We start from the raw sequence: 24,793 nt of genomic DNA, 5'->3' as shown, positions 1-24,793 counted from the left end.
TTCAGTGCAGGGCTGAAGCTAAGCAATTTGGATGGTAATCGGACAATATTTAGCTGGTATAAATAAACCATAACTTTTAGTCAAAAAATACCAAAATTTCCACTAAACTGCGAATATTTTTTATCCCGGTCAAATTACAAATACAATACAAATAAGGTCACTTCTAACCGTCACAGTGATGCGGATATGTAGCAAAATAGGTACAATATATAAGTAAAAGAAATAGATCTTAGTTATTCTCTTTATAAGTCAAGAACAGCTGGACAAATTTTTACAATCAATTCGGAAAATCTCGTAAAAATATGACAATAAACCACTAAAGAAAATCTTAAAGTCGGGCGGGGGCGACACACATAACAACTAAAAGTTTTTATGGGAGAATTCAATCATACACGCTATCATTATAATTATAATTTAAAGTTCAAAGGATTAAATATACCGAAGCATTTGAATTTTTTAAATTGGGACTTGTATTGCCCATTTGGTGCACAATTAATTTGAAATCGGATAAAAATGTATATGGGAGCTATATCCAAATCTGAACCGAACTCGATAAAATTTGGAAAAGATATTTCTGAGTTGTATTTGATATATTTCCCTGAATATCGTTGTTACGGAGTGCATATTACGGCTGTGGGTAACAAATATAACAAATCGGTTGAACAATATATATGGGAGCTGTAGCTATATCTGAACCGATCTTCACCAAATTTGACATACTAGCTTCTAGACTCAATTCAATTGCCAAATTCCATTGGACCAATATTAGTTGTTTGGTGCACAAAAAAAAGGTAAATCGGACGAAGTTATATATGGAAGTTATATCCAAATCTGAACCGATCTCGATAAAATTTAGCAAAGGTATTTCTGAGCTGTATTTTATATATTTCCCCAAATATTATTGTTACAGAGTGCATATTACGGCTGTGGAGGACAAAAATAACAAATCGGATAAACAATATATATATGGGAGCTATTGCTATATCTGAACCGATTTCGATCAAATTTGGCATACTTATTTACAGGCCTGATTTGGTTGTATTTGTAAAATACCATATTATTCGGGCTGATGTTGCACGTTTGATGCACAATAAAAGGCAAATCGGCCGAAGATATATATAGGAGCTATATTTATTTTTTTTACCGATTATCTCCAATTTCAATAAGGTTCGTCCTTGGGCCAAACAAATGATTTGTGCGAAATTTCATCTGGATTGGACAATAAATGAGACCTGTACTTTGTTTACAAAAATACATGGACAGGCAGACGAACGGCATACAAAAATTGACTCAGAATGTGATTCTATGCAGATCATCAAAAGGAACTATGGGTCTATCTCGTTTCCTTAGGGTATAAATACCAAAATTTCCATTCTACCGAAACGCTGAAAATAATTTACGTTGACGAATATAGTCAAATATCGTAGACAAGCAAATCATTTAGATGAGTCTAAACTTGGAGATGCAGGAGACTTTGAAGATGATCGCGAAATATTTAGCGATTCAATTGAACCAGAAACAGAAAAATTTTCCTTATCAAACAATTGAAACCAATCGACGCGGAATTTTGTATCAGAAGAGAGTTGAGGACAGGGAAGAAGTCTAGCGTTTTAGGTGACTATTTGGTTTATATTTCGTTATAACACAACTTTCGTGTTTGAAGTACCTAACAACACGGCGGAGTGTGTAAATATTCTGGTGAAAGAGCTAAGGTATATATATATATATATATATATATATATATATATATATATATATATATATATACATATATATATATATATATATATATATATATATATATATATATATATATATATATATATATATATATATATATATATATATATATATATATATATATATATATATATATATATATATATATATATATATATATATACATGTATATATATATTTGATCAGCATAAAATTCTATGTCAATTTCACGATGTTAGTCCACCTGACTGTCTGAGGAAATCACTCTAGCTTCCGAACGAAATGAAGTAGGTTGATCAAATTTTACTCAAATGTTTATTATGTATGTATGTTTTGGTATAGCCCCATATAACGGTACCTCCCTATTTTCGGTATTTTGTGATTTTAGCAACATTACTCACCGGAATTGCTTCAAATTTGGTATTTGAAGTTCACAAAGGATACTATGACAGAAATTCGTCTGTGCAGATCCACGTCTTCGTATAGCCCCCATATAATGATACAACCCTATATTCGGTATTTTGATGACTTAGCACATGTACTCACCGATTTAGTTCGCATTAAGCCATTAGGCTTATGGCAAAAGGTGCCTATGCAGGTCCACGTCATCGTGTAGACCCTCATATAATCGCTACATTCGGAATTCTTAAGATTTGAACAGGATTTTTAACGGAAACTCGAGTTGGCCCGGCCGAAATTACAGCTTGTTTTCTCATTAACTGTTGTTAATCGATATTCAACGGAATTATTGAATTTTTTTCTTTAGCTTCTTCGCATATTGAAATTGGTGATATATATAACTGTAAATTCTAACTCTCGTAGCTATTAAAATCACCCTTAAATTAATAATATTATCTTTCTTTGCAAATAATTAGTTGACAAACTGTGAAATGAAGAACTGCTGAAAAAAATAAAAAAAGTGTGCGTCGGCCGGGAATCGAACCCGGATCAACTGCTTGGAAGGCAACTATGCTGACCATTACACCACCGACGCCTCTGTTTAATTCCATCTTTCAAACACAGCTTATTATTAACATTATATTTTTTACATTTTCAAATTCGTGCTTAAATATTAATAGACTTATTCTAATTTCAGTACAATGGGTTAAGGTTTACAATAAAATTGATAATCTTCAAAACAATGACTTAATTTTCCAGCATCTTGGCACTCTCTAAGAACAATTTTGTTAGGCACTTAAGGCAACTTTCAAAACTAACGAATTCTTGCAACCCCTTAAATCAGCTTTATTTAATTTCATTCTATTTGTTGTTGGGTGAGGTTTTAAAGCTCATTTAACCCCATTTTTTTCAAGCATTTATTTTTGTAGTATTAATGCACGTCATTATGGAGAAACAGTTGTTATTCATTAATGTACCCATCTATTTTTAGAACACATTAACTAACATATTGTTAGTGTCATTGTTAACTTTTTCAACTTGGAGAGATAAGATCTTTCTACCTTTTTTGTGATTTTTTATCCACATTCAGATGTTAAATTTGCAGAGTTTTTTCAGTTATTAAAATATTACTTTAATAATTTACAAATCATAAAATTCCAGCCACAATTTTGAACACAATTTTTCAATGAGTTCTTCTCAAAATAGGTGAATGGCGTATGGAACCCTAAAGCATGACATCAATGTGCTATTTGAGCAGCACAAAACATTCTAAACACATTGCGTGGTGTTTGAACTTGAGACATCGAACAAAGTGTACGAACGCTCTAACACTTAGCCTACGGCACACAAACAGGGAGAGTCGATAGTTTCAGTTTAAACGTGGAAAATGAAATGTGTTAAACCATATGGATAAGATTACAGTGGTAAACGTTTTATTGAAGGGCACAATAAGTCTCGTTACTTCATTTGCAATGCCCATAAACAGTTAATGAGGGATGAAATCACAAAAAAAAAAAAAAAAAACAAGTTAAAAAGCAGTAAGTTCGGCCGGAACTTTGAATACCCTCCACCATTTGGAACTAATTAAGAAATAAAATCCTTAAAAAATTCTGTAAAAATTTTAAAAATACCGAATATAGCCGTTATATTGGTGTCTACACGACGTGGACGCACATGGGCATTGTTTGTCATAAGTGATTACCATACTCAAATTCGAAACTTGAAATAAACGGTGAATAATGTAGCTAAAATCATCAAAATATCGTATATAGGGAGGTAGCGTTATATCGGAGCTGTGCGAAGATCTAAACCAGCATAGACAATTTTCTGCCATAGGCTGTAGCATCCATGACGAACTTCAAATACGCGTCTCAAACAATTTCGGTGGGTATTGTACAGCGTTGCCCATATTCGACGGACCCATCTGGCAAAGCCATAACTTTTGACAGAGATGTCACATCGCTTAATGACATACCGCGTTTGAAGCGTCAGTCCAAGCAGATTTTTACTAAGAACCAATACACGCCACGCGAGCGCTCTGAAATAGTTGAAATTTACATTCAACAGAAGCAGTCAATTGTGAAAACTCAACGTGCTTTTAAAACATTAAAAATGTGAGAAGTGCGCCTTCTAAGAACACCATTAAGCGTTTATCGAAAAAATTTCAACTGGTAAGGCTCTTTCTAAACTGAAGAGGCCATATAAAAGTCGACCAAGGCGATCGGCCGAGAATATCGCTGCCGTACGAGCCAGTGTTGAGAGGTCCCCAAGAACATCCCAAAAACGCCGTTCTCAGCAGTTGAGCAAGGCTCGGTCCACTTTACAACGGATTATTCGCATTGATTTGCATTTGTTCCCGTACAAAATTCAATTGACGCAAAGAATGTTGCCTGCGGACAAGCCTCGTCGATTGGAATGGGTCATGGGTCCGTCGAATATGGACAACCCTGTACCTAAACTCGTCAAAATACCGAATATAGGGATGTACTGGTACGTGGGGCCTTTACGAAAACCTGGACCTGCATAGACAATTTTCTGTCATAGACTGTAGTTCCCATTACGAGCTCTAAATACGTAATTTGAAACAATTCCGGTTAATAATGTCGCTACAATCATCAAAATACCGAATATAGGGAGGTACTATTATATGGGTCTATACGAAGACGTGGACCTGCACAGACAATTTTCTGTCTTAGGCTGTAGTATTCATTACGAACTTCAAATACCAAATTTGAAACAATTCCGGCTAATAATTTACCATTATATGGGAGCTATACCAAGACGTGGACCTGCACAGACAGTTTTCAGTCTTAGGCTGTAGTATCCATTTCGAACTTCAAATACCAAATTTGAAACAATTCCGGTGAATAACGTCGCTAAAATCATCAAAAGGGTATAAAACACAATGTGGAGTTATTATAAATTTGCTTTTGTCAAAAATTATTTAACACCTCGAAATATTTGTCCAAGACATGGGAAACTTTATATGGATCTTCCTATCACGCCGAGCTGAGTTGATCTAGCTATATATGCCCGTCCGTTCGTCCGTCTGTCCATGTTAATTTGTAATTACGCAACAGGTCGCAATTATGGCCCGATCCTCACGAAATTGAAAATGGAGGTGGGGTTTGGTTCTGAATAGAAATAGGGTTGAAATGCACCGAAAACAGAAAAGTTTCCTCAATTTTGCTGTTGCTCTACAGGCCACAATTATGAACCAATCGACACGGAATTTTGCATGGAGTTAGAGTTCAGGGCTTGTCATAAGCCTATCAATTTCGATCATTGGACAATATTTAGCGGGTAAAATAATCCATATCTTTTATGTCAAAAATACAAACATTTTCACTAAACTGCGAATATTTTTAATCCCGGCGAAATCACAAATACTTGAAAATGTCACCTCCGACCATTACAGTGATGCTGATAGACAAGATATCGGGTGCATAGCAAAAAAGGTACAATATGTGCGTAAAAGAAATAGATCTTAGTTATTCCACTCATAAGTCAAGAACCACTAGTCCTATTTTCACATTTCTCATCAATTCAGAATAATCTCTTGGCCAAAAAGGGATAAAATCAAAGAAAAAAGATAAAAAATTTGACAGTAAACAAGTGAATATTTGTTGTCACATTTCTTTAATTTTTGTCATATTTTTTATCGCATGCGATTTTTATACCCTACAGCACAAGGTGGTTAGGGTATTATTACTTTGTGTATTTGTTTATAACAGGCAAAATGAAGCGAGATAGACCCATAGCTTCTTTTGATGATCTACATAGAATCACATTCTGAGTGAATATATACTATATATAATTTGTAAACAGAGTGCGGGTCGCAGTCCGATCTTTTTTATTGTGCTCCAAATGTATAATCTTAGTCCAAATAGGATGAAATTGTGCACATTCGACCAAATCCACCCTAGAAATTAGTAAAATTTGGTGGAGTCGATTCAAATATAGCAATAACTCTCATATATATGTTTAATCGGATTTGCTATTTTTATTCTCCGCAGCCGCAGCTGAACATATCGCAATATTCCATTCGGCAAATATTGAAAAATGAGCTCGGGGAAATGCCACTGAAATTCCAAAAAGTGCAAGAACTTACACCGCAACAGAAAGAAAATAGACTCAAAAGAGCTAAAGAGTTACTTCGCTTAGCCGAAAGTGGTGAACTGCCAAATTAGGTTTTCTCCGATGAGAAAACATTCGTTGTCCAGCATTTTGTAAACAAACCTAATAATCGTATTTACTTGCTGGTCAGCTGAAAATGTGCACCTTCAGTTGGCCACCAGAAGTCAAGCGACGGCCATGGTGATGGTGTGGGCCGCCATAACAGCCTATGGTCGCTCTCCGCTCCGTATTAATTGACCGTGGCATCAGCATAAATGCCGAATATTATAGCGAAAATATTTTGGAGGGCTCGCAAACATTTTGGCCGCAGAATTTGAACATTCCAACAATACTCAGCACCATCGCACTCAGCACGTGCCACCTGAAAATAATTACAAAATGAGGTTCCTCACTTCATTTCCAGCGCACAACGGCCACCAAAATCTCCGGACACCAATCCGTTGGACTATTGTGTCTGGAGTATTTTGGGAAGTAAGGTTGGCACTAAAAATACCAAAGTGTCGATCACCTCAAGCAAGCGCTTCGCCGGGAAGGTGCCAAAATACCGCAGAGCAACATTCGGGAAGGGTGTGACGGTTTTATTGGCCGTTTGAAGGCCATAATTCATGCCAAAGTTCACCAAATCTAACAGAAATAAACTTATTCTAAAATTTGATGCTACTTCCGACATTTTTATACCCTCCACCATAGTATGGAGGGTATATTAAGTTTGTCATTCCGATTCTATGTCGATTTAGCGATGTCCGTCCGTCTATCGGTCTGTCCGACTGTGGAAATCACTCTAGCTTCCGAACAAATTGAAGTATATTGATAAATTTTTGCTCAAATATATGTTATGTCTGCAGGATTTTTGGCATTGAAAATGGGTCATGTAGGTCGACGTTTTGGTATAGTTCCCATATAAAGGTACCTCCCGATATTCGGTATTTTGATGATTTTAGCGACATTATTCACCGGAATAGTTTCAAATTATATATTTGAAGTTCGTAATGGATACTACAGTCTAAGACAGGAAATGAGCAATGTAGGTTCATATCTTCGTATAGCCCCCAAACAACGGTACCTCCCGATATTCGGTATTTTGTATTTGAAGTTCATAATGAATACTACAGCCTACGACAGAAACTTGTCTGTGCAGGTTCACGTCTTCGTAGAGCCCCGATATAACGGTACCACCCGACATACGGTATTTTACTGATTTTAGGAACATTTTTCACCAGAATTGTTTCAAATTTAATATTTGAAGTTCGTAATGAATACTACAGCCTAATATAATAGCTACATTTGGTATTATTAAGATTTTAACAGATGTGATGTTATTGTTTTTGAGAATTGGCAAATTCGTTCCAAATTGTGGAGGGTATTCAAAGTTCGGCCGGGCGAACCTACAGCTTTTTTACTTGTTTGCTTTATTTTAATCCCTCACACCCGTAAAATACTCACCACAACAACGATATTTAGTGCCAACTCTCAGATACAGGGTTGCCCATATTCGACGGACCTTTGGGCCCATTCCAATCGACGAGGCTTGTCCGCAGGCAACATTCTTTGCGTCAATTGAATTTTGTACGGGAACAAATGCAAATCAATGCGAATAATCCGTTGTAAAGTGGACCGAGCCATGCCTAACTGCTGAGAACGGCGTTTTTGGGATGTTCTTGGGGACCTCTCAACACTGGCTCGTACGGCAGCGATATTCTCGGCCAATCGCCTTGGTCGACTTTTATATGGCCTCTTCGGATTAGAAAGAGCCTTACCAGTCAAACATTTTTCGTATAAACGCTTAATGGTGTTCTTAGAAGGCGCACTTCTCACATTTTCTAATGTTTTAAAAGCACGTTGAGTTTTTACAATTGACTTCTTCTATTGAATGTAAATTTCAACTATTTCAGAGCGCTCGCGTAGGGTGTATTGGTTCATGGTAAAAATCTGCTTGGACTGACGCTTCAAATGCGGTATGTCATTAAGCGATGTGACATCTCTGTCAAAAGTTATGGCGTTACCAGATGGGTCTGTCGAATATGGGCAACCCTGTACATTTAAATTTTATAGAGATTGGTTCAGATTTGGATATAGCTACAATATACATCTTCAACCGATTTCACATTTATTGTATCTAAAAATAAATTTCCCGTAAAGGCGTTTATTTGTTATATGCAAAGGTGTAGGGTATCATAAAGACAGCCCAGCCCAACATTGGCCTTTCTTTGCTGGTTTTTAATATAATCCTTTTCGAAGTCATATTATGCAATCTATAGCAATGTTATTTGGTACGAGAGATTCAGATTTGGATACACCTCCCATATATTAGTTCCCTCTGATTCCTAATTAGAACAGCTTTAAAACAAGAATAGGCATTCAAAAAATGTTCTCAGTTGGCATGATCTACTTTATATAAATTCCCTACATAAACGTTTATTTGCTATATATGTAGGATATCATATAGTCGGCCCCTCCATACTTTTGACCTACCTATCTGCTTTTTAGCCGACGGGCCCATATCTTGAATATTGATTTAGCCACATTTTTGATTCCGGATGGATTGCATTGATTCCCAAGTCGATGAATTTTATGCTGATTCCGAAGATGATGGAGAGGTTACTTCTTACCATCCCGCATCCATGCATATTTAGTAGAGCTCTCGTAAAAAGGTTTATACAAGGCATTTCAGAGCTCTATGAGATATTTGGTACAAAATCAAAATCTATATAATTCTATCGTGCATTTTACGAACTATAGCTATCTCTGAACCGGGTTTCTCCAAATTTTACGTATTAGCTTCTAGACTGGTGGTTTGGGCTGATATTGACCATTTAGTGCACATTTAACCCGAAATCGGATGAAGATTTATATAAGAGCTATATCCAAATCTGAACCGATTTCGATAAAATTTAAAACAGCTATTCCTGTGCTCCATCTAATACCTGGTACCAAATATCACGGTTGTAGAGTGAATATTACGAATGTATGGGACTAAAACTCTAAATCGGATGAAACATATATATGGTTGCTATATCTATATCTGAACCGATTTTCACTAAATTTTATATACTTGCTTCTAGGCTGAATTTGGTCCATGTACTAAAAATCAGTCCATTTGGACTTATATTGGCCATTTGGTGAACAATTAACCCGAAATCGGATGAAGATATATATGGGAGCTATATCCAAATCTGAACCGATTTCGATAAAATTACAAACAGCTATTTCTGGGCTGTATCTTATATCTGGTACCAAATATCATTCTTGTGGAGTGCATATTACGAATGTGAGAGGCTTAAACACCAAATCGGATGAAATATATATATGGGAACTATAGCTATATCTGAACCGATTTTCTCCAAATTTGATATACTTGCTTCTAGGCTGAACTCGGTTGGGTGTGCCAAAATTCAGGTAATTTGGACTGATAGTGGACATTTGGTGCACATTTAACCCGAAATCGGATGAAGATATATATGGGAGCTATAGCTGTTTCTGAACCGATTTTCTCCAAATTTGTTGTATTTGCTTTAAGGCTAATCTCGGTCACATGTGCCAAAATTCGGGCCATTTGGGCTGATATTGGCCATTTGGTGGTCAATTAACCCGAAATCGGATGAAGATATATATGGGAGCTATATCCAAATCTGAACCGATTTCGATAAAATTTAAAACAGCTATTTCTGTGCTCCATCTAATACCTCGTACCAAATGTCACGCTTGTGGAGTGCATAGTAGGAATGTGAGGGACTTAAAGATCAAATCGGATGAAAGATATGTATGAGAGCTATAGCTATATCTGAACCGATTTTCTCCAAATTTGATATACTTGCTTCTAGGTCGAACTCGGTTGGGTGTGCCAAAATTCAGGTAATTTGGACTGATAGTGGATATTTGGTGCACATTTAACCCTAAATCGGATGAAGATATATATGGGAGCTATATCTAAATTTGATCCGATTCTCACCAATTTCAATAGGGTTCGTCCTTGGGCCAAAAAAATATTGTTTGGAAAATTTCATCTCAATCGGATAATAAATGCGACCTGCATTTTGTTCACAAGAATACATGGACAGACGGACTGACATGCATAAATCGACTCAGAAAGTGATTCTATGAAGGTTCTCAAAAGTAACTATGGGTCTATCTCGCTTCCTTCTCCATGTTACAAACAAATGCACAAAGACATAAAACCCTTACCACTATGTGGTGTAGGGTATAAAAATAAACCATTACCAAATAAAACGACACATAAATACCACTTATATGAATATTTTCTACATGAATTGCCACTTTTGTGTGTTGCTTCTGCGTCTGCATTTCATACATCTAGCACACTTCCATTTCCATGAATTGCAACCGCATCAGGCGTCTATCTTCCAAAAATTGAAATGAAAATAACCACCGCATCACACAAAACCATTTGGGAATTATAAACGAATTGAGGCTGAAATGATGAGACTACAACACGTCAATGATATTAAAAATTTTGATAATCTCCTTCTGCCTTCGAAGCGAACCGTGGGGAAATGAATGCAAGCAACTGAATGACAGCTCATGGCATAGTTTGTCTGCTTATTCTTCTTCTACATATTCTCTTCTTCATACAGTGGGTAAGACAAACGTCAACTTTATGTGGCGTTAAAAACCAATTGAACGATTAATTATTCACACAACAATATTCGGTGCAGAGCAGAGTAGAATTGTTTTCGGTGCCCAAATAAACGATATACAACGAACGAGTGACTAAAACAAATGTAAAATGCAATGCTAAGAAACGATAGGTCGGTGAAATAGGTGGGGTGTGCAGGTACAGCATGTAGGTAAGTAAACAATCAACGTTATCTTGTGTGAGTGTGTTCTGATAACCCAACAAAATAGGAGAAACATTAGGTATGTCTTTTTATTTTTCTTGTTAAATTCACTTAGTAAGGTCTTTCGGAAGAGTAAACTTTTTACACGCGAGTATTGCCCAAAATTTTTAATTAGGCACAATGTCTGCTATGATTTAGTAAAATCTCACGACTACTTATCATAATTTTGCCTTGGTTGGTTTAGTATGGAGAATGAGAGAGAGAGAGAGAGAGAGGGAGTCAATTATTAAACATTGGCTGTAGATGCTTAAGATAACGAACTGAAGTGTGAAGCGCAAATATCCTCCACCATACATAGTATGGAGGGTATATTATTTTCATTCCGTTTGTACCTCATCGAAATAAAAATTTTAGACCAATACATATTCCTGATCAAAGAAAAATTTGAAAATGATTTAGCTCTGTCCATCCATACGCCTGATGTAATCACGCTAGAGTCAAAACAAATAAAGGTAGGAAGCTAAAATTTTGCACAGCTCTGTCTTTTGCCTGCAGGCAGGTCAAGTTCAAAGATGGGCTACATCGGTCCACGATATCGTATAGCCCCCATATAAGGGTACCTCCCAATTTGCGGTATTTTGATGATTTTTCAATGAAATTATTTAAAACACCACACAAGAAGTTCCTTCGGTGTACCTTACCCCCCTGGATGAGAATTGTTCAAATGGGTCTACGATATCGTAGACCCCCATATAACGGTTCCTCCCGACATTCGGCATTTTCATGATTGTAGCCAAAATTGAATTGTCTGAAAATCCACAAAAGGAGTTCCTTCTGAGTTGTTTACCCCTTGGAAGAGAATTATCTACACAGTTCCACGTTTTAGTATAGAGCCCATATAACGGTACCTCCCTCTATTGCGTATTTTAATGATTTTATCGATATTTTCTACTGGAATTGCTTCAAAATTCATATTTGAAGTTCGTAATGGGTGCTTCAACCTGTGACTGAAAACTGTCTATGCAGGTTCACGCCTTTGTATAGGCCCCATATAACGATACCTCCCGATATTCGGCATTTTGATGACTTTAGCGACATTTTTAAACGAAATTGTTTCAAATTTCGAATTTGAAGTTAAGAAGCGCATTTATGCGGGACCACGTCTTCGTATAGCCCAAATTAAACGGTTTGGATCTGAACAGTATTTTTCGAAGGATTTTTTTTAATTTTTCGAGTTTGTTCCAAAAAAAAATGGGGTGGGGCGTATAAAAAGTTCGTTCCAGTCTTAGCTGCTGCCGATATTCGGCACTTTGATGATTTTAGCGCCATTGTTCACCGGAAGTGTTTCAAATTTGGTATTTGAAGTTCGTAATGAATACTATAGTCTATGACAGAAAATTGTCTGTGCAGGTCCACGCCTTCGTATAGCCCCCATATAACGGTACCTCCCGATGTTCGGTATTTCGATGATGTTAGCGACATTATTCACCGGAATTGTTTTAAATTTAGTATTTGAAGTTCGTAATGGATGCTACAGCCTAAAAAAATGTCTGTGCAGCTCCACGTCTTCGTATAGCCCCCATAATGTAGGTTAAATCGTCAAAATACAAATACAATACAAAACCAGTAAGGAAAGCTCAAAAGTCGGGCGGGGCCGACTATATCATACCCTACACCACTATGCATATTTAGTAGAGCTCTCGTAAAAAGGTTTATACAGGGCATTTCAGAGCTCTATGAGATATTTGGTACCAAATCAAAATCTATCTAATTCTATCGTGCATTTTACGAACTATAGCTATCTCTGAACCGGGTTTCTCCAAATTTGGCGTATTAGCTTCTAGACTGAATTCGGTCTTATGTACGAAAATTCAGGTGATTTGGGCTGATATTGGCCATTTGATGCACAATTAACACGAAATCGGATGAAGATATATATGGGAGGCATATCCAAATCGGAACAGATTTTAATAAAATTAAAATCAACTATTTTTGGGGTTTATCTGATATCTGGTACCAAATATCATTCCTGTGGAGTGCATATTACGAATGTGAGGAATACCAAATCGGATGAAAGATATATATGGGAGCTATAGCTATATCTGAACCGATTTTTACTAAAATTGGTGTATTTGCTTCTAAGCTGGTTTCGGTCGGATTTGCCAAAATTGATGCTATTACGGCCATTTGGTGGTCAATCACCCGAAATCGGATGAAGATATATATGGGAGCTATATCCAAATCTGAACCGATTTCGATAAAATTTAAAACGGCTATTCCTGTGCTCCATCTAATACCTGGTACCAAATATCATTCTTGTGGAGTGAATATTACGAATGTAAGGGACTAAAACACTAAATCGGATGAAACATATATATGGTTGCTATATCTATATCTGAACCGATTTTCACTAAATTTGATATACTTGCTTCTAGGCTGAATTTGGTCCGATGTACTAAAATTCAGTCCATTTGGATTTATATCGGCCATTTGGTGCACAATTAACCCGAAATCGGATGAAGATATATATGGGAGCTATATCCAAATCTGAACCGATTTCGATAAAATTACAAACAGCTATTTCTGGGCTATATCTTATGTCTGGTACCAAATATCATTCTTGTGGAGTGCATATTACGAATGTGAGAAGCTTAAACACCAAATCGGATGAAACATATATATGGGAGCTATAGCTGTTTCTTAACCGATTTTCTTCAAATTTGTTGTATTTGCTTTAAGGCTAATCTCGGTCACATGTGCCAAAATTCGGGCCATTTGGGCTGATATTGGCCATTTGGTGGTCAATAAACCCGAAATCGGATGAAGATATATATGGGAGCTATATCCAAATCTGAACCGATTTCGATAAAATTTAAAACAGCTATTTCTGTGCTCCATCTAATACCTGGTACCAAATATCACGATTGTGGTGTGCATAGTAGGAATGTGAGGGACTTAAAGATCAAATCGGATGAAAGATATATATGGGAGCTATAGCTATATCTGAACCGATTTTCTCCAAATTTTATATACTTGCTTCTAGGCCGAACTCGGTTGGGTGTGCCAAAATTCAGGTAATTTGGACTGATAGTGGACATTTGGTGCACATTTAACCCGAAATCGGATGAAGATATATATGGGAGCTATATCTAAATTTGATCCGATTCTCACCAATTTCAATAGGGTTCGTCCTTGGGCCAAAAACATATTGTTTGGAAAATTTCATCTCAATCGGATAATAAATGCGACCTGCATTTTGTTCACAAGAATACATGGAAAGACGGACGGACGGACTGATGGATGGACTGACATGCATAAATCGACTCAGAAAGTGATTCTATGAAGGTTCTCAAAAGTAACTATGGGTCTATCTCGTTTCCTTCTCCATGTTACAAACAAATGCACAAAGACATAATACCCTTACCACTATGTGGTGTACACTGAGGGAAAAATCCCGTTGCGAAATCAAGCACGTATGTTGTCATTTTCGCAACGACCCGTTGTTATTTTTTTCAACAACGGCTGTTGGTGAATTGTACATGAACGTGCTCAAATTGACACCGAGACGTGGTCAACTTTCGGTACCAACAACAGCCGTGCTTAATTTGTCCACCGATGTGCTCAAAATGACAACGTTGGGTTTTTAATATTGGTAATTGCAGCCGATTACACACGAGTAAAAAATGACAACGGTGGTGCATGATTCACACACGGTCGTTGTCAATATGACACCGGTCGTGTATGAATTATGCACCACCACCTGCATAATGATGCACCACCGTTGTTACTTTGTACACCGACGTGCATGAATCGTACACGATCGTTGCCATTTTAGCAACTACCGTGTATGAATCATGCACCACCGTTGTCATTTTTTTTACTCGTGTGCAATCGGCTGCATATTTACCATTTTTTCCGTGTTATTGAAAGAGAAAGGACGCATTGTGCAAAAAATTTATTGAAAATGAATAATAATTCGCAAGATCCTCAAAATATCATTGGTGAGTTGTTAGAAATCGATGGCAATATTGTTGTGGTTCGCGATACAAACCATTGCAGCAGTCAAGATGCGGAAAACAATGAGGACGATTATATGTTAAGGGAGTTCTTAAAAGGAATAAATATGGAGTCGCTTTTTGAACAATTAAAAGGTAAGTAAATAAAAATGAATTTTTCAGTTAATCAGTGTAATTAACAAAGAATTTTCTTTTTTGTTCTTTTAGCATCACATGTAACATTTCGCAGCTTGCAGTACTTGAAAAAAGAAGATTTAAAGGAAGCAGTGCCACCATTGGGACTGCGTGTTGAATTCAGAGAAAAGCTCTTTGCTTGGAAAAAACGAAAGGTACGTATTATTTGTTTTACAGAGTTGAACTCAGTATTAATATTGTCATAACAATAGCTCGGGATTGATGACGAAACTATGTCAGTTCCATCTAAAATAGGTGAATGGTGGAAACGCAACGAGACACCTGCAAGTACTCCTGGTACTCCCGACACTACAGGTTCGAACTGCTCAAAAGCCAAAGGAATTTTGTCAGAGGTAAGGTAAGAGTAATATTTGTGTAAGCATAGTTAATGTAGTTTTTTTTATTTAATATAGGATCTAACGGAATTGTTAACACATACCTCGAAGGGGAAACTAGCGCTTGAATGTAGTAGCGTTAATAAGAAATTAAGTGACGAGCAAAGAGATGATATAATTAATATAATTATTGAAGATATTTTAACCAACAATGTTACTCTTTACACTCAAGACTATATGCGCATATTGGATGAAATTTGTTCCGTTTTTCCTCTTGAAAACGAAATGAGGGTAAGATTAACAATATAAACAACGTATCTGATTATGTAGTTTCTTAACTTATAATATGTCTTTATTTTTAGGATTATTATTACATTTCAAGAAAAGGAAAGAACAACGCAAGCGGAAAACTTTATGCCAAGTATAGAAACAAGAAGTCCAAAAGAATAAAGCTTTTGATTTCCGAACCTAGCACAAGCAAAGCAGCAACTCACACGTCTCCTAATTTTTGTAACAAAGATGTTCCCGAAATTAATGAATTAGTTGAGATTCATTGAAAGCTTCCTTACTAAGAGAATGTAATGATTGGGGATCGATCTGCAAAAAATGGAAAAGATCTTTTAACATACGGCAAAGAGATATAAAAAAATGGCCGAAGTTGTCCGATGCAAGAGTTTCAGAATTGGTAAGTAGCCATGAGTCAAATATTTATGTATGGCATTTTACTTATATCCTATGAATAATGGAAAAGTTTATTTCAGATTAAAGTTAATTTAATTTGTTTCTATACATTAAATATATGTAATTCAAATTGTTTTGTTAAATTAAATATGTATTTATATTGAATGTATTTATATTGAATTTATGTAATTGGTTTCGTTCATTAAAAATTTAAAAAAATTTCGTTTCTTTTACTAAGGGTATAAAATGGGAAAGGAACGGATATCAAAAAAAATGACCACCATTGGTTTCAATCTGACAACGGACGTTGACAATCCGACAACGGAGCGTTGACAATCTGACAACGAAGCGTTGACAATCTGACAACGGGGCGTGCTCGAAATGACCACGTATGTGCTCATTTCATGCACGTCTGTTGTTGAAACCGTTGCCAAAATCTCGGTGTCAAAATGACAACGGCGTGCTCATTTTGATACCAAACGTGGTTGATACACTATCATACACGGATGTGGTCGTTTCATACACGGATGTTGTCATTTTTTCTCTGGGTGTAGGGTATAAAAATATACTCGGTATTTTGACGATTTAACCTACATTATTCACCGAATTGTTTTCAAATATCGCATTAGAATATTGTAATGGCTTATGACAAAAGTTGCCTACGCAGGTCCATATCGCTGCATACATATGGCTATATTCGGTATTTTTAAGATTTTCACAGCATTTTTAACGGATTTATTTTTTTTTTTTTTTTTTTTGAAATTTGCTAAATTAGTTTCAATGGTGGATTGCATTCAAAGTTCGGCACGATCGAAATTATATCTTTTTTACTTGTTTAAATCATTAACAGAAAGATTTTAAAATATTATTTATACATTATTTGTATCACTGCGCTTTATAAATAATCTTGTACAACAATCATATCTACCGAGTCTACCGCAAATGTTTCGTCCTGCCGCAATAAATTGTTGAGCAGCAGTATATATTTCTGACTCAAAATCATTTATCTTGCTGGGTTATATTAACCACCACAGCTAAGCTCAATATTCACATTCGCATATAAAACAAATAGTAAAACGACTAAGACACTCTCATTTCGGTTGGTAAACAACAATATGTTCCACCATAGACCTCTTTGGTGCCAGAGCACACCTTTCCGGCCCATTTTTATATGTCTGTTTGCCAACGATAAATAATAGATGAGTTGAATTCTTAAAACGTTTTGGGAATGTCAGCGTATACAAATGGAAGCAAAACGAAAACAAAAAAAAGGTCATATAAAAATAAACTGCAAATCCTTCGGTGCCGTCACTTGCCATCCATGACGTTTCTGGTGCAACTACAATTCAAACGATGTTGCCTGTTATCAAAATATTTTCGAAATGAAAAGAAATGGCTCAAGAATATTTACACAATAGCTCGCATCCGGATGGAATTAATAATTGAATAATTTATGTTGGATAAGGCAGACGACGGATTTGAATGGAATAAACATTTGGAAGTTTGATATCTTGAAATGTGTGAAGAAATTATGGCCGGCTAGTGCGATTTGGTCCAGCCTTAGTAGATTGTTATATTTTTATCATTCGTAGATCGATTTTTGAGATAGTGAACATTATTTTATTATATTATTAAAGTTTCTTATTAAAATGTGGTATTTAAAGTTCGTAACGATGGGTAACGCCTTCTCTGTTTATACGCGGTTTTAAATAGTCACAATATAACGGGTTTTCCTTGCAGGGATGGGAAAATGCTTTGGGCATCTGATGACGTCGACACATTCGTCGGATTTAGGTCGTTACCGGCTGAAAACCCACCTCTATTCAACGTGGAGGATACGCCCCAACTCGGAACCGCTTTCGCGTTACTCAAAGAAGTATCTGGGACTGGCTTCTTCTTACGGAAGCACGCATTTTGCTGTCGCTTTTATTTGGCAGCATTTTTGTACCCTCCACCATACTATGGAGGGTATATTAACTTTGTCATTCCGTTTGTAACTCCTCGAAATACTCATGTCAGACCCAACAAAATATATATTCTTGATCAGCGTAAAATTCTAAGTCGATTTAGCGATGTCCGTCTGTCTGTCCGCCTGTCTGTTGTAATCACGCTATCTTTCGAACGAATTGAGATAGAAGGCTAAAATTTTGCACACATGTTTATTTCGGCAGAAAGCAGATTAAGTTCATAAATGGGTCATGTAGGTCCCAGTTTTCATATAGCCCCCATATAACTGTACCTCCCGATATTCGGTATTTTCATGATTTTAGCAACATTATTCAGCGGAATTTGGTATTTTAAATTCCAAAGGGAAACTACAGCCTAAGACAGAAAATTGTCTGAGCAGGTCCACGTCTTCATATAGCCCACATATAATGGTACCTCCCAATATTCAGTATTCTGATGATTTTAGCGTCATTATTCACCGGAGTAGTTTGAAATTACGTATTTAGAGTTTGTATTGTGAACTACAGTCTGTGACGAAAATTGTCTATGCAGGTCCAGGTCTTCGTATAGATCCGATATAACGGTACCTCCCCATATACGATACTTTGATGATTTTAGCTATATTATTCACCATTTATTTTAATTTTCGAATTTGAATATGGTAATGCTTACGTAGGTCCACGTCGTATAGACCCCAATATAACGGCTATATTCGGTACTTTTAAGATTTTAACAGAATTGTTAACGGATTTTATTTTTTTGAAAATTTCCAAATTCGTTCCAAATGGTGGAGGGTATCAAAAGTTCGGCCCGGCCGAACTTACTGTTTTTTAACTTGTTCGTTTTGTGTTTCTCATTGATACCTGGACTACCTCCGATTCTAGACCCCTTCGTATTTCCGACCATCGATTGCTGGAGCTATACAAAGACGTGGACCTGCATTTTGTGTCATAGGCTGTAGTACCAATTACGAACTTCAAATATCAAAATATCGGATAAATGCCGTTATATGTGGGTTACATGAAGACGTGAACCGGAATAGAAATTTTCCGTCACAGGTTGTAGTAACTATTACGAACTTTAAATACGAAATTTTAAACAATTCCTTCGAATATTGCCACTAAAATCATAAAATATACGACATTGTGGACTTATATATACAATTCTTTTTCAGGGAGTTAAGTACTGGGAAAGAACTCCTTGTGTGAATTTTCGGATAATTCCCTTAAAAAATGTGGCTGAAATTATCAAAATAACGAATACAGGGTTGCCCATATTCGACGGACCTTTGGGCCCTTGGGCCCATTCCAATCGACGAGGCTTGTCCGCAGGCAACATTATTTGCGTCAATTGAATAATCCGTTGTAAAGTGGACCGAGCCATGCCCAACTGCTGAGAACGGCGTTTTTGGGATGTTCTTAGGGGCCTCTCAACACTGGCTCGTACGGCAGCGATATTCTCGGCCGATCGCCTTGGTCGACTTTTATATGGCCTCTTCGGATTAGAAAGAGCCTTACCAGTCGAAAATTTTTCGTATAAACGCTTAATGGTGCTCTTAGAAGGCGCACTTCTCACATTTTTTAATGTTTTAAAAGCACGTTGAGTTTTCACAATTGACTTCTTGTAAATTTCAACTATTTCAGAGGGCTCGCGTGGCGTGTATTGGTTCATGGTAAGAATCTGCTAGGACTGACGCTTCAAACGCGGTATGTCATTAAGCCATGTGACATCTCTGTCAAAAGTTATGGCGTTGCCAGATGGGTCCGTCGAATATGGGCAACCCTGTATGAGGGTACCGTTATATGGGCATATACGATATTGTGACTCATATTGACAATACTTACTCAGAAGAAACTCCTTGTGTGGATTTTCAGATAATTCCATTTAAAAATACGACTAAAATCATGAAAATACCAAATATCGTGAGGTACCGTTATATAGAGGCTATACGATATCGTGGATCTATATAGACTATTCTCTTCCAAGGTGTTACTCAAAGGGAAGTCGTGGTGTAGATTTTCAGACAATTCCATTGAAATTTTTGGCAACAATCCTCAAAATAACGAATATGAGAGTAACGTTATATGAGGGATATAGGATACTTCTTCCAGAGAGTAAAGTCCTCAAAAGGAACTTCTTGTGTAGAATTTCACACAATTCCAGTGAAAAATGTTGTTATAATCATCAAAATATCGAATATCGAAAGGTACCGTTTCATTGGGGCTATACGATATCGTAGGCCGATATAGCCCATCTTCGAACTATTCCTGCCTGCAGACAAAAGTCTGATCTGTGCAAAATTTTTGACTCTATCGTGTTTACAACAGAGGTACAGTCGGAGAGAATATAGACATTTTGTTAGGTCTAAAAAGATTTACAAACGAAATGCTGAACTTAATTTTAACCTTTAGACTATGTCTGGTGGAGGGTATAAAAATCTGGTTTCTTCAGTAGGAATATTTCAATGCATTAAGCTGTTATTTGTTTACCGCTTCTGTACCTTCTTCACAATTCCCCAACACTCAAAACAGCAGCATAATTGTGTCATTACAAATGTGGTTTATTTCCAGACAGAAATGTCGGTGTTTCAGTAAAATGACCTGTACCAAAGACATCATCAATTGTAGCTGACATAACATCTATCTCAGGCATTAAACACCAACGCTCTACAATTTGCAGCCCAGCGACGACACACAATTTCAACATTCCATACAAACAACAAACGCTGGTCACCATTCTGGAATGTACTGTACCATGGAGGGAGAGAGAAAGTGAGAGAGAGAGGTTTTGGCCAGCGAGTGAAATATGAAAGTGTTCCCCCTCCGTTTGCACCTACCTCACTCAAAAACAAATGACTGTGCTTGTGCCATGTGTGAACAGTGAAATGCAGGGTGAGAGCAACTGGTGGGCTATATTTAGCTCATAAATGAATTTTCGTTTTCTTAGATTTTCTATTGATAAGTCATATGAGCGTGAAACATACGAAGAAACAGAACAAATGATAATTTCATATTTCCGTTAGGCCAGCTCGCCGAAGGTTGCTGAGAGGTCAATTGCGCAAGCAGTCGTGGCCGAGTGGTTAAGGCGTCTGACTCGAAATCAGATTCCCTCTGGGAGCGTAGGTTCGAATCCTACCGGCTGCGTCAATTTCTACATGCATTAGAAAACCAAATTTTTGTTGTAGTGTCTATGGAGGTGATGATTGCAGCTATAATAGGTAATTTAGATAAAATATGAAAATTAAATATGAATTCAAATTTTGTGGTTAAGTGAATCGTTTCATAGTTTGTTGGGCATTGTACAAAAAATTTAATGATATTGAGAGAATTTTGGTATAAAGCCTATATTCAACATGCCATTAAAAATTCTCACCTTCCCCACTGGATTATCATGTACGACCGAATTATCAAAATACGCAAGGTCCATCTGAAAAAGCTAATAAAAATGATGTTTTTTCCAAATGCAATATTTTTCAATTTCGCATATTCACTTATAAACAGGGTGGACTGTATTATTAATTACTCTTTTTTCACATTGCCTAAAAGTCTGCTTTAATTATTAGGAGACAATAGACAAATGACAACTAATTTGGTAAAGCAATTGACAAATTTAAAGTGGTAAGTTGTTGAAAAGTTATACGAAAAAATCAGCCAAAAATACTTTCGGCACAGAAAATTCGACGCATAATGTGAACTAATTATCCCACTCTTTTGGATTCACTGAGAAATTGTGCCACATTTAAACTATATCTATGTCCAAATCCATTTTGGTAAATTTCGCTTTTGAAATCACTGCCCAGATATTACCCTTAGCTTTTTGGCCCGGGAAATTTGATCAATATACAGGGTGAGATAAAACAATTTAAAAAGCTGCAAGTTCGGCCGGGCCGCACTTTGAATACATTCCACCATTTCGAACGAATTTGAAAATTTTCAAAAAATAAAATCCTTTAAAAATTCTGTTAAGATCCTAAAAATATCGAATATAGCCGTTATATTGGGGTCTATACGACGTGGAGCTAAATAGGCATTGTTTGCCATTACCATATTATAAACGAGTATAATGTAGCATCTTCAAAATTACGTATATACGGAGGTACCGTTATATCGGAGTTATACGAAGACCTGGACCTGCAAAGAAATTTTCTGTCACAGGCTGAAGCATCCCTTACGAACTTCAAATACGATATCTCAAATAATTTCCGTTAGTATTATAGGGATGTACTGATATATGGGGCCTTTACGAAGACCTGGACCTGCATAAACAATTTTGTATCACAGACTGTAGTTCCCATTACGAACTCTAAAACCTAATTTGAAACTACTCCGGTGAATAATGATGCTAAATTCATTAAAATACCGAATATTGGGAGGTACCGTTATAGGGGGCTATACGAAGACGTGGACCTACATGACCCATTTACGAACTTAACCTGCCTACTGGCAAAATAAACATGTGTGCAAAATTTTAGCCTTTTATCTCAATTCGTCCGTAAGATAGCGTGGTTACAACAGGCGGACGGACAGACAGGCGGACGGACGGACAGACGGACATCGCTAAATCGGGTTAGAATTTTACGCTGATCAAGAATATATACTTTGTTGGGTATGATATGAGTATTTCAAGGAGTTACAAATGGAATGACAAAGTTAATATACCCTCCATTGAATGGTGCAGGGTATAAAAACTGCAACAAAGTCAAACGCCATAATTTTTACATTTTTTTTTTATTTAATTGAATGAAAGCAAAAAATGTTGGAAATAGCATCAATTTTTTGAATAAGTTTAGATTTGTACGAATTGGTTACTTTTGGCACAAATTATGGCCTTCAAACGGCCAATGAAACCATCACACGCTGCCCAAATGTTGCTCTGCGGTATTTTGGCCCATTCCCGTCGAAGCGCTCGCTTGAGGTGATCGACACTTTGGTATTTTTTAGTGCTAACCTTGATTTCCAAAATACTCCAGACACAATAGTCCAACTGATTGGTATCCGGAGATTTTGGTGGCATTTTGTAACCATTCTTGTCGGCGCGTGCTGAGTACGATTGTCCTGAGTCCTGTTAGAATGTCCAAGATACGCGGCCAAAATGTTTGCGTGCCCACGGCTTTAATTCACCCTTCCGAATATTTTTGCGATAACATTCGGCATTTATTCTGATGCCAAGGTCGCTTAATACCACCAGAGAGCGACCTTCGGCTGCTATGGCGGCTCACACCATGACCATGGCCGGCGCTTGAGTTCACATTTTCAGCTGACCTCTTTGGCAAGTAAACACGATCATTTTGTTTGTTTACCAACTGCTGGACAACGAATGTTTTCTTATCGGAGAAAACCAAATTTCGAAGTTCACCACTTTCGGCCAAGCGAAGCAACTCTTTAGCTCTTTTCATTCTAGTTTCTTTCTGTTGCGGTGTAAGTTCTTGCACTTTTTGGAATTTCAATGGCTTTACCCCTAGTTTATTTTCAATATTTGCCGAATGGAATATTGCGATATGTTCAGCTCACGAGCCATTTTTCTTTACTTTCCGAACCATTTCTGCTGTTGTTGCCGTCCACTTCCTTGACGTCGGGCTACGCTACCAGTATCACGGTAACGAGCGATGGTACGAGACACAAAAAATTTTTTCACATTTAAATGCTGGAGCGCTCTAACGATTGCCACTTGTTGGTTTGATATCTTGAAATGTGTGAAGAAATTATGGCCGGCTAGTGCGATTTGGTCCAGCCTTAGTAGATTGTTATATTTTTATCATTCGTAGATCGATTTTTGAGATAGTGAACATTATTTTATTATATTATTAAAGTTTCTTATTAAAATGTGGTATTTAAAGTTCGTAACGATGGGTAACGCCTTCTCTGTTTATACGCGGTTTTAAATAGTCACAATATAACGGGTTTTCCTTGCAGGGATGGGAAAATGCTTTGGGCATCTGATGACGTCGACACATTCGTCGGATTTAGGTCGTTACCGGCTGAAAACCCACCTCTATTCAACGTGGAGGATACGCCCCAACTCGGAACCGCTTTCGCGTTACTCAAAGAAGTATCTGGGACTGGCTTCTTCTTACGGAAGCACGCATTTTGCTGTCGCTTTTATTTGGCAGCATTTTTGTACCCTCCACCATACTATGGAGGGTATATTAACTTTGTCATTCCGTTTGTAACTCCTCGAAATACTCATGTCAGACCCAACAAAATATATATTCTTGATCAGCGTAAAATTCTAAGTCGATTTAGCGATGTCCGTCTGTCTGTCCGCCTGTCTGTTGTAATCACGCTATCTTTCGAACGAATTGAGATAGAAGGCTAAAATTTTGCACACATGTTTATTTCGGCAGAAAGCAGATTAAGTTCATAAATGGGTCATGTAGGTCCCAGTTTTCATATAGCCCCCATATAACTGTACCTCCCGATATTCGGTATTTTCATGATTTTAGCAACATTATTCAGCGGAATTTGGTATTTTAAATTCCAAAGGGAAACTACAGCCTAAGACAGAAAATTGTCTGAGCAGGTCCACGTCTTCATATAGCCCACATATAATGGTACCTCCCAATATTCAGTATTCTGATGATTTTAGCGTC

The 24,793-nt window shown here is 36.9% G+C and overlaps 1 protein-coding gene and 2 non-coding genes across 3 annotated transcripts; 2 read left to right on the top strand and 1 right to left on the bottom strand.

Moving 5' to 3' along the window:
* Nucleotides 1-2,641: 2,641 nt before the first annotated feature.
* Nucleotides 2,642-2,713, bottom strand: TRNAG-UCC (transfer RNA glycine (anticodon UCC)). The gene has a single exon. It is a non-coding gene; the product is annotated as a tRNA-Gly (tRNA).
* An 11,789-nt stretch (nucleotides 2,714-14,502) lies between these two features.
* Nucleotides 14,503-16,770, top strand: LOC131801058 (uncharacterized). The gene is made up of 4 exons (XM_059119023.1): nucleotides 14,503-15,396; nucleotides 15,454-15,594; nucleotides 15,655-15,867; nucleotides 15,939-16,770. The coding sequence occupies exons 2-4, from the start codon at nucleotides 15,475-15,477 to the stop codon at nucleotides 16,131-16,133; spliced, it is 528 nt and encodes a 175-aa protein (XP_058975006.1). The 5' UTR covers nucleotides 14,503-15,396; nucleotides 15,454-15,474; the 3' UTR covers nucleotides 16,134-16,770.
* Nucleotides 16,771-21,265: 4,495 nt separating this feature from the next.
* Nucleotides 21,266-21,347, top strand: TRNAS-CGA (transfer RNA serine (anticodon CGA)). Its single transcript has one exon. It is a non-coding gene; the product is annotated as a tRNA-Ser (tRNA).
* Nucleotides 21,348-24,793: the final 3,446 nt, after the last annotated feature.

Source organism: Musca domestica, unplaced genomic scaffold (assembly GCF_030504385.1).
Source record: "Musca domestica strain aabys unplaced genomic scaffold, Musca_domestica.polishedcontigs.V.1.1 14, whole genome shotgun sequence".
NCBI classification, from domain to species: domain Eukaryota; kingdom Metazoa; phylum Arthropoda; class Insecta; order Diptera; family Muscidae; genus Musca; species Musca domestica.
The sequence above is the reverse complement of the archived record's forward strand: the minus strand, read 5'-3'. Positions and strand labels throughout refer to the sequence as shown.